This window comes from Hibiscus syriacus, unplaced genomic scaffold (assembly GCF_006381635.1).
Source record: "Hibiscus syriacus cultivar Baekdansim isolate YM2019G1 unplaced genomic scaffold, ASM638163v2 tig00110678_pilon, whole genome shotgun sequence".
Classification (NCBI taxonomy): domain Eukaryota; kingdom Viridiplantae; phylum Streptophyta; class Magnoliopsida; order Malvales; family Malvaceae; genus Hibiscus; species Hibiscus syriacus.
Window position 1 is genome coordinate 7,887 of NW_024062822.1, and position 11,957 is coordinate 19,843.

General features: G+C 36.5%; 1 protein-coding gene and 1 pseudogene across 1 annotated transcript; one reads left to right on the forward strand and one right to left on the reverse strand.

The window, feature by feature from the left end:
- The first annotated feature begins 1,271 nt into the window (after positions 1 to 1,271).
- On the forward strand, positions 1,272 to 1,960 carry LOC120138163 (54S ribosomal protein L19, mitochondrial-like). The gene has a single exon (XM_039153735.1). It carries the CDS (start codon positions 1,339 to 1,341, stop codon positions 1,804 to 1,806), a length of 468 nt encoding a protein of 155 aa, XP_039009666.1. The 5' UTR covers positions 1,272 to 1,338; the 3' UTR covers positions 1,807 to 1,960.
- Positions 1,961 to 2,591: 631 nt separating this feature from the next.
- LOC120138162 lies at positions 2,592 to 11,075 on the reverse strand (annotated as a pseudogene).
- Between the last annotated feature and the right edge of the window lie 882 nt (positions 11,076 to 11,957).

Here is an 11,957-nt window from a genome sequence, read left to right on the forward strand (position 1 = left end):
CTTCCTCACAAGCTTCTCATTATGGATTACTTATCCAAATCCCTTGAGACCGTCGACAATCATGGAAAATTTATCCATCATAGCTTTGATGTCTTCATCGGGTTTCATCTTGAAATTCTCGTAGCTATAGTTGAGAAGACATCTTGGTTTCACTCACTTCATCATTTCCTTCATGGGTGACTTGGAGGTTATCCCATATCTCATTGGCATTGGAACAAGATGAGACTCTTCCATATTCATTTGGGCCTAATGCACAAAAGAGAATGTGCATAGCCTTAACATTGAGTTAAAACTTCTTCTTCTCTCCATCAATCCAATCGTCCATCTCGCCAGTTGGAATGATGTAGCCTTTCATGATATAGTTCCAATGCTCCTAGATTGTTGACTTGAATGAAGAACATTATCCTATTCTTCCAATAGTCATAATTTGCTCTATTGAAGTAGGGTGACATGTTAACCGACTGTGAATCTTCAATGTAATAGGCACTGGAGATTGAAGCTATTTTCTTGTCGGTTGTGTTGATAATCGGTAGAGCTTATTCAAGGAATGTCTCAATGTGGTTAAACCTTCTAAAGAGTTAGGTTCTGATACCAATCGTTAGGATAAAAGAAGCTCAATTAAACAACTGAAAAGTGCAAGGATGGGTGAATTGACAATTTGTGTTTAGGGAGTAAGGAGAATAAAAGGTAGAAAAAATTGAAAACTTTGAATAAATTCAATTCAAGTCCAAAAATATTTTGCCTTAATTGTTATATCAAAATATAGTTCAACAATATATTATCTTTTTTTTTTACATTTTTCAACATCATTTGAATGCTATCAGGCATTGATTATAGCCTAAATGATGGTATAAAATGTTTTTATTTATCTTTTATTTATTTTTCTTAATTTGAGTTATTTTTTTAAAAATAAATCGATAAAATTTAAATAAAAATATTAATTTTAACTTAATTTAAAATATCTATTATTTGATCTATATGAAATTAAAATATAGTATATATTTTCTTCTCAATCCTTCACTATTAAGATTTGAAAAAAAATATTTTGATATTGATAAATTAAAGTAGAGTTCAAAAATTTGAATTTGAGAAGAAATTGAGAAATTTTTGTATAATTCTTTTAAAAAAATAAACGGCGTTAACGTTAAAGTAATGAAGGGACTAAAACGTAAACAGTGAAATGGATTTGAAAATTAAATTTTAAACTTTAGTATAATAAGGGACTAATACCAGAATTAAACGAAAACCGTTTACAATCTACAGCTATATCTATACTTTTCATGAGCTCATCTGAGAAATTGAAGGAATCAATAGTAGGGTAAGCAAACTCAGAGAGGCATGTCAACGCTGAAAGAGATCCTAACACGGCGACCAGTGGCGGCGACCATTAGGCTGACGGTACCGGCGGGAGGAGCACGACCCGCACCGCCTGTAGGCCCAGCCCTCGGACAGTACCGGCTCAATCTAATGGCTTTCTGCAAGGACTTCAACGCCCGAACCCAAAAGTACAAGCCCTACACCCCCATGGCAGTCACCATCACCGCCTTCAAAGACAACACCTTTGAGTTCACCGTCAAGTCTCCTTCCATCACGTGGTACCTGAAGAAAGCGGCGGGTATCGAATCTGGAAGCAGCCGGCCAGGCCACGTGATCGCCACCACATTGTCCGTCAGATACATTTATGAGATTGCCAAGATTAAGAAGTCCGATCCCTATTGTCAATACATGTCCCTGGAGAGTATTTCTAAGTCCATTATTGGGACTGCTAATACTATGGGGATTAGAATAGTCAAGGACTTGGATTAGATTCTTCATTTCCTTTTCAATCTAAAAACTTGAAATGGTATTTTCGTTACCGCTTTGTCTTTGGTGCATCTCAGCTGTTCGACGTATTGTCTGTGTGCGAAAACCTTGGCATGCGTGTTTAGATGATTTCTGCAACTTCCAAACATTATTTCAATTCACTGCATAGTTTCTGAATTGTTGTTTTAGTTTTTCACAAGAGGGTGGAAGGTTTTCCCTATTGAGTCCGGAAAGTGATGTCAATCAAAACTTCATTACAACTGAATTGTGGTTTTATCAGAACAATAGTTTTTTCTCAATTAATGTCCAATTGTCAAGGAACTGCTCGACGAAATACCCATTTCCATGTGCGTGCCCCAAGATGAAGATACTCATGTCAGCCTCGTTCGAGGCCGATGTCAGAGAATCTCTTGATTTGGCTCCGGATTTGATACTCCCCTTCTATGAAGATTTCCAATTCAATGTTAGCGATGGGAATTTGAAACTCTTATTCGTGGATTTTGCCAAAAAATAGTGTTGGATTGGCTGTGTTTTATCCTTTTTGAAGGAGTAAAATTTCAAATGCAGTAGAAAATGAAGAGCTAAATTGAAATTTGTCAATAAGTGTAAGCCACATGAGATATTTGTAAGTTATGAGATCATGATATTGCCAACAAAACCCTTCTCAACTATATGCCATCCGGACAAAAAATAAACATTCAACACACACATATATAATGAAAGAAAAATGAAGCATTATTTTTAAAAATAAAACCAAAAAACAATAACAAGAACAACGAGTGCATAAAAAATGAGTTTATGCAAATTTTACGTTTCATATCGCATACAATGATTATCACCGACTATTTGGAAACAACATTCCGTAAGTCCAGACCCGTCCATAAACCAGGAGAAAAGCCACTAAAACTAGAACTAAAAACAACCAAAAGAAAGAAAATGAACTGTATAAAGATGCAGAAAATAAAATAGAAACAAAAAAGACTTTCGCACAACCACTCCAGTATTGAGTCACTATATATACCAACAAAAGAATCAAAGCCGCCGCACAAGAGACCAAAATCTCGACCTACAAGGCATGATAAAGCGAAACACCCCTCCAGCATCCATTGAATTGAATTTATATTGTATTATACCGTATTTATTTATACCTAAAAAGCACTCCATTTATCGGAGTCTCTCCTCAGAGTCTGACTCTCCAGTGAAGTCCTAAATGGCCCTGTTGACCCAAATGGATCATTGTCATCAAATGATGCAAACTCGCGACTATGATCAAACCCTGCAGTGCTTCCCACGGAATCAAATCTAGTTAGTGATTTATCAGGTTGATCACGTGAATTAAATGAGTCAAACCTCGATGGGGGAAACCCATAACCTTGATCAAAGTCTGTTGAGCTGCGCATGGAATCAAACCTGTCGAAGGTGCGGGATTGAAACAATCCACTATCTTGCATGTTGAATGAATCAGACCTAGAGAAGCTGTCAAATGAGTAAGCTTCTGATCCTTCACCAAAACTCTGTTTGGAATAATGGTAAGTGGAGGTGCTTGGAATACAATCCATGAAAGGAGAAGAGCCCTTCCCCTTGAACATGTTATCCGCATAGGCAGGAGTGCTTGGAATGGAATCTGTAAACAAGGATGAACTCTGACTCTTGAACATATTATCCGCATAGGCAGGAGTGCTTGGAACAGAATCTGCATACAAGGAGGAACTCTGACCCTTGAACATGTTATCCGCATAGGCAGGAGTACTCGGAACAGAGTCTGCAAACAAGGATGAACTCTGACCCTTGAACATGTTATCCGCATAGGCAGGAGTGCTTGGAACAGAATCTGCAAACAAGGATGAACTCTGTCCCTTGAACATGTTATCTGCATAGGCAGGAGTGCTTGGAACAGAATCTGCAAACAAGGATGAACTCTTCCCCTTGAACATGTTATCTGCATAAGCAGGGGTGCTTGGAACAGAGTCTGCAAAAATAGATAAGCTCTTCCCATGGATCATGTCACCAGCGTTTGCAGGGGTGCTCGGAACAGAATCAAAAACAATCGGACCTTTCCCTGGGAACAAGTTTTCTGTTTGCGAGGACTGTTTTTTATGAGCTTTATATTGAAGCCGCCAAGACCAAACAAAGAGTTATCATCATGCCTCTCAGGATCCATCTCCTGCAAGAAAAGCTTTCTTTAGACCAATTTGTGATTCTCGATAAAATTCTGACAAATCTTTTCAAGAAACAATCATCTGTTAAGAAATATATTGAAATCAAGACAAACAAGAGGAACTTTGACATTCGAAAGAGAAAATAATATAAGGTTGCCTTTGATAAACTAATTTGGCACTAAAAGTTCCTGAGATACTAAACTAGAAAATTGTAGGCACTACTCAGCTTTGGCCAAAAGACCAAACAAAAAAATTTCATCATAACTGAAACATAGTTCTTTTTCATTGACAATAAAACTGAAACAACTGCCTAAGAAAACCAATCTGAATAGAGAAAATCAGTTTCATTCTCTTGATTTGGCTTCAGAAATAAAACAACCTGCAATCTAATCTGAATGAGGGCTGCAAGACTAAAATCCACTTACCTTGCCATGTTCATTGTCAAAGCCCGAAACTGGATCTTTAAACTGAGAATCAAATTTCCCCAGATGGGTTCATCAAAACTCTTGTCCTCCAAAAATAAAGATTCAGCACCACCCTGATCACTGTAAAGGTATATCACCAATTGGTCAAAACCTTAAGCCTTAACATCAAAGACTTAAAGGAAGAAAAAGGAAAAACAAATCCCTAATGTACAACCATTTGCAGGTTCACTGCTTGCAGAAAATAAGCAAAAGGAATAGTAGCTTGAGAACCACATAATACTCCAAACGAAACAACACACCTTCTAGATTCTTTAGCAAGAGCTGAGCTATAAATATCATCAGTTTTCTTGGCGTGGGGAGAACCATCAGCACCACTACTTGTCCCATGGGAATCCTGGAATTCTTGAGATTGCTTATCTGTTGTAATTGCCGGTTTTCCAGATGGACTTTTTGCCAGGCCATCCTCACTTTGGTCAATTGCTATGTCTTTGTCAGAGATTGCAGAAGCTGTTTCTTTTTGAACTAATGAAGATTTTGGTTTTGGAGGGGCTATGACATTTTGCACATCAAGTGTGAGTTCCTTTACAAATGTGAATCCTACAAGGAGAATCAAGTCATGATTCATCAGAATAGAATACAAATAGATTAATCAGAAGAAAGTACCATATCAAATTCTATACATAATGTCAAGTGCGTGCCAAATATTATTAAATAAGGGTCATCAAACAATAGGTTGGACATCAAAAGATACGCCCTACAAGCACATACCTTCATCTTCAAACTTGTCCCAATCTTCATCCCAATCAGCTGCACCTTCTTGGATTCCAGATTGCCAACCTTAGAAAAGTTGACAATAAAGTGAAATCTTTTAGGTATATGCTTATATAAAAATACATAAGATTAGCTGGAAAATGGAATCTTCACAAAAAATGTAACCCGAATAAGAAAACAAATCCGATAAAAGCTCTCTACATATTTTATATTTACTATCTTGAAAAAAGGAAAAAAAAATGATGGGAAACCTTACAACCACATTCAGCTCAATGCAGATTAAAAAGCAAATAAAAAGTGTGGCATGATTACATTAGTAACAAATGATAGCTTCTGGAGGAGATTAAGAATAGTAGCATAAACAGAAATATTTGCCTTGAGTACACAAGTCCTCCCCCAATCATTCTTATCAACACACCAGTGTCTCTTCAAGTTCTATTCAAATTATTATGTATCAACTACAAACTATGTGGTCATATCTAACATTTGCATCCCTCAAACTGCATTCAAGCTTTCACCTTGTGCAACAATTTGCTCTATCCTTCTAAGATATGCATCCGTCAATTTGTGTCCTAAGTCGCCATACCTTATTGTCTATAGGAACTGTCCAACTTGAAGATCGAATATCCACATCTATGAGGTCGTCCTTGTTTTACTAAATGTACACTCTATATATTCCATCTTTGATTAGCTCAATCTAAACCCCTGAGCTTCTAGCATAGGGAAAAGCCCATACATCATAAAATAATTATCACAAGCATAGAAAGAATGAAAATAATACCAAATGGAAGCTCAACCAGTGAAGTCGGTTTAGCTCGTAATCCATACTGTTTGCAACGTTCATTAAGAGATTTCATTAATTCCTCCAGACTTGTTTGTATTTGATTAGCATGCTCCTGCACAAGCCAACAGAAACTACGCTCTTAGTCTCTTACATACAGATTTCAGTATCCATGACAAAATTAGTTACAAATAGATAATACCTGGAGAGCACCGTCCTTATTGTCTCCTTGTTCTATTTTGACTATTGCCTGATACAATTCCATTTTTTTCTCCTGCAAGTAATTCAAGTCAATCTAATAGAAATTTCTTATGAAAGCAAAGCACAAGAAATTTTCAGCAAAAGGATATTCAAGCTTGACCATCAAGCCAATCAAACATTAGCTATCATTCAAAACATAGAAAACTCCTAAATACCTGGATATCACGAAATGTGGACTCCTCAATGGTTAACCTAGAGGCTACATCTCCAGACAGCCTGTACTTCTCTTCATACTTCTTTGCCAATGCTTCAACCTGAAATACAGAATAGTTCAACTGCTCCAAAAAAAAAAACCACAGGGAAAGTAGAATTGAATTGTGGAACTTTGAAATAAAAGGAAATGTACCTCTCTTTTGTCAGCAGAGGCTCTTTCAGTAATCTCATTAAGTCGATTGTCACTTCTGCTTTTATATAAAATCTATTGCCGAGTGGCAACAAGTGGAAACAAAAAGGGCAACAAATCAATGGTCTGAAGATGCAACATCAAAGACAGCAAAACATATGCATTTTAACAAGAATTTAGTTCAAAAATGATTCCCGTCCAAGGCATTCTTATGTCTTTAGCAAACTAGCATTCTAGAAAGTAGGGTTTGTTTAATCCCAAAGAGGTCAACTGTAACTGAAAGATGAAGGCCTTGCAATAATCATAAAGTCAAAAGGAGCATACTTACAAGTTCCTGCATCTTAGCACGAAAGAATTCAGTCTTTGCTCTTGAATCTTGTATCTCCTTTTCCAGTTCCTCAACCTTCAGAAAGAAAATTGAGGCTGATTCAAAATTCTAGAATAGATAATACCATGCACTTCAGAGTTCAGAGACAATAGAGCCTAAAAGGAAAATAAAATTGTAACAGCTCATATAATATCACATTTCACAAGAAATTGCCTAGACTCGGTTACGTTAACATCTCTCAGAACAGCGAAAAACGAAGTTGAACTAACCGACTTTGTACATGGCAGCCCTACACCTGAGATGCCATCTATAGCATTGATTGAGGAAAAGAAGAATAAAAATAAAAGAAATTTCATGGAAAATAAATACAAACGAATCAAAAGTGGGAAAGGGTTGGGGGTGGGGCATACAATAAATTCTACATTAGCTTCTAGTAAATAGAAAGTCACAGAGAAGAGGAAATGCCTTTTTATTTGCATCTGTTGCCTCTTTGAACCTTGAGTTAAGAGAATCTTGCTCCTCTTGGCTAAGTTGATCTACAAGGTTCTTCTCCAGAACTGGAACCTTGGACTTTTGCGGAGCGGGTGGCATCTGTGCATCAGTCTGAGAAACTGACACTGGCCTTGGTGGTCTTCCCCTAGTAGAAGGTAAAGGTGGCCGTGGAGCAGCAGTAGCTTGTGGTTGCAGGAAAACTATAAAAGATGTTTTTGTAAAAGGAGGTCTATCCATGAAGAAAAATGGAAAAGCAAAATACGGCATAAATATGACACAAGAGGAAAACAATACCATGAGCAGGCCCCCAAGCTACATTTCTATGTGGAACTGGAAGGTGACCAGAAGTGGATGGAGTCTCATCAGATACGAGAGTACTTGGGAGCACTGAAGGAAGAGGGCGGCCTTCTCTATAGCGTTCCATCAAATAAAGAGCAGTACAAAACTCTCTCAAAAAAGCATGCTGTCATTATCTCGTTCAGATAGGTCCCACACCTGCTTTAAGACCTCTGAAACACCAATAATAATTTCAGAATGACCATTGTGTCATAAGGTAGTACAGCAATGTCTTATGAAAGGAACACAAAATTATTTCTGAATTTAACAGATATAGGATTCTAAAAAAGAGTTGTAACTGCTGATACAGTGAAAAAAGGTCAATGTAGTAAAAAAAAATTAAAAAAAATAGAAAAGAAATGAACTGTTTTCAAATACATTAAATTGTACTAAATATTCATTGGAAATAATTTCTTAAAATGGTTTCCAAACTGAGTAACCCAAAGTATATGAAGGAAACACACAAAAACAAACAAACAAAATCATTGAAGAGAGATGTTCTCAATGATTTATCAATAACACTACTAACAATAATATTGATTGATGTAAACCAAAGAGAATAGATTATCTTTAATAGATTAATGTTTCATCGATCAATAATAGATTTCATTATTTTACAAGTACCCCTACCTGCTTACCACGAGTTTAAGAATAACTGCAAGGCGATTTCTAATATTTCTTTGTTCTTCCTTTTGAAAATTTCAAAAGAAACAAAGAAGAAGTTTACACACAAACTCTTTATCTATGACCTATAATTGGCTTGGGCCCTATGACTTCAACATGAACTCTTGTTTTCCATTGGTCTCACTATCATGATTTTCTTTTTACCATGTTTCTGTTTCATCAAAGTTTTTAGTTCATTTCTACCACGAATACCTGTCATAAAATTTGAAAGATGCTAAAAATTTTGTTTCAGGTTTTAAGGAGACATTCACTCTAAAGAAACTCAGAGAATAGTCCCTAGATTAGAAGTACTTGTCTGGATAATGCCTTGAAAAAAACTATGTCAATTGACAGGTTAAATGATAAAAAGAATCACATCTTTCTACTTAGAGGTAGTTAAAAAGATTGTGACTATTTGTTCCAAAAGTAACTAAAAAGCATAATACTAACTTAATGATCGGCCAGTTATGTCTATGCAGAGTTCGCATGATCTATTGCACTATCACCATAAGATTTCAAAAATAAGAAAATGGTATCTTAACCAACACAATTGGGCTACTAGATGATAAACCAAAATCTGACAGTCACTCATAGCCTACCTCTTGGAAGCCTGCAGCTTAAGAACAGATTGCACCAGTAATTTTTCCATCTCTATCAGTGTCAACTTGTGCAAATACTTTTGTTTATCAGATTGAGTCATCTTTGGCCATGGGGGCTGAGACTGAGTTGATTGACCAGAAGACAAGTTCCCAGGTTCAGCAAACCCAGCTGATCTAGATGCAGCACTGTTTTGACCTGCAGCCTGCTGGTTCTGTCTCCATGTTGGATGACCTGGGTGATACTGAACATCCACAGGTTGTTGAGAAATTGTACCCTGCAAAGACTCAGCTGGGCTTGACTTTGCAGAAGGATGGGGCCCAGAAGCTGGAACAGAGATCATTGGGACAATGGAGCCAGTTGCAGAAGATGTGGTTGCCAAAGAAGTTTGCTTTGATTGTGATGAAGCTGTAGAGAATACATCACCAAAAAGAGAATCAGAGGCAAACCCATTTCCTGAAACCACCGATGCCTTGGAATCCCCTGGAGCTAACTGGTTGGGTGGAATGGAAGAATCTTGCGGTTTTGGAGCAGAAGAGGATATCTGCACAGGGGTTGCTTGTGGTATTGGTTGCATAGAAGGTGTCAACCCCGAATCTGTAAGTCCAGATCCTTGGCCTGCAGAAGGACTAACACTAAGATTTTGAGCTTGGTTATTGACACTCGTTGTGAATCCACCTGAGCTTCCACTTTGCAAATTAGTTGATGAGTTTGATGTTGGAAGACGAAGAGGAGCCACCATGTTATCACCCCTCGGCACAGCTTCTGCAGCAAGTGCTGGTTGTATTTGTGATGAAGTGACAGGAGACATGGCTTGAGGTGGCCTCACAATTTGATTTTGCAATGGTTGGGCATACTGCTGGTTTACACCCACATTGCCAAGACCAGGTGCCCCATTGAGGGCAGAATTTTGGAATGGCACAGATGTGTTGCCACTGGACTGCGAAGTAACAGTTGCTACACTTGGGTGTGGCGCAGGTGTGGTGGCAACATTTATTTGTGGAGCAGGAATCCTAGCTGAAGCAGGACCATACAATGCAGCTTTGACCATATCTGGTGTCAGATCTCGCTTACTTTGTGCCACAGTTACAAGTTTAAGGGCATTATAAAATTCTTGCCGACCAAGGTAACCCAGTTTCTTCTGGTCAGCATACATCCACACCTGCACGGAACAGAACATAAACAAAAACACAACTGACTGTGAAAAGAAGCCATGCTTCCACATACTAAGATCTCCCTAAGAAAAGCAGATACAAGAATTCTCGGGTAAAAAAAAACTACCAAAACCTTGCTTCTTGTTTCAGAATTTAACAGATTTGACAGTTAAAAGAAAAGAAAATCACTAAAAATTACGAATTCAAATCACAAAGTGCGCTGTTAAGATTAGTGTAAACTCTATATCAATTGTGTGTGTTTCGTTATGCTTTTCTCTTGATTGCCAGATAGTTGCCAACATCTAAAAGCAACATATTGAAAGAAAAAGATTACACCGAGCAGTTAACCGATCGATTAGAGCCAAACCTGAAGAAGTCCAACATTTTCAATAATTATTAACACCTAACCATAATCAAATAGAAACATTGTAAAATTGGCGGAATGAAAGACAAAAAAAAAACAAATCTGATTTATGCCTCAGGAGCCACCAAAGAAGAAAGGTAAGTTGTCAATATGTAATATAAAATACAAAAAGGAAAACGGAAATGACCTGAGCCAGAACTTGTTTGGGCAAACTGGAGCCTTGAAAAAAGGCAACAGCCTCGGCTCCACTGATATGGCCGTCGACGTCCAAATCCGCCTTCCTAAAATAACCATCGAACAGATCGGTCTGGTTTTGCGCAGCCATTCTTCAATTTTCAGTCAATCCGAATATTTTATGCTGGAAATTGAATTTCAATTTGTATTCAAATCCGCGAATGAAACAAAATCGAAATAAGATGGGAAATGGATCAATAACCATTGACCATCCAGTTCCACACTTGAAACATGGAACGTGAAACTTGGAAGGCAGATGCCGAATATGAGGGAGAGTTGCCTGCTTCTTTTTCCCTTTTTCTTCTTCTTCTTCTTCTTTATGTCTATCTTTTTTTTTCCTTTGTGGGCTTTGGCTTTCGTTGTTTGTTGTTTCAGCAGTGCACCGGACGAAAATAAAAATGATAATGATCAAATTATTAAAACTATAATTTGCGTCCCCTGCGGTAAAAAAAATATAATTTTAAAATTTATTATAAAATTTATTTATATATATATATATATATATACCAAAAACCCATATTTTATCATCTGTTCTCATCATTAATACGTCATTTATAATTGTTATTAACTAAATTATTTATTTCACTTATTTATGTTTATTTATAATTTTTACTAATTAAAATCATTCATTTTTCATATCAATAATTTTTCACATTTAATTTTTTATGAGTAGTTGAATATTTAAAATTACTCCATAATTTATCAAATATATAAATATGAGTTTAAAAATTTTAATTGACAAGATCATTAATAATGTAATAGAAAAAAATATATAATATTTTATATAAATATTATTTTTTAAATATTTAATAAATAAATAATAAGATATTTATATATGAAATTATTTATTTCATATTTGATTTACTTGTATAAAAAATAACATTTTAGAAAAATTACATTATTCAACTGATATCAAATAACCAATACATCATATTAGGTAATTTCATTATTAATAAAAAATAATGTGCAAGTTAATTAAGAATTGTGGGCCTAGAGCAGCAATGATGGAGTCAGCTTTCACTCCGCTGGTCAAGGTTCCACGAAAGCTACTAGATCGGGTCGATGCTCACACTAAAATTGCTTGGCGGTGGTGACAAATTTCGACTTAGCGCATCCTTGCACATTCCAACAGAAGAAACATAAATTTATAATAAAATATGAAAGAGGGGAAATGTTGGAATTGTCTGTATGGTCCATATCAGAGGGGCACGAAAAACCATTGTCAGGTGGATCATTCATCATGGTT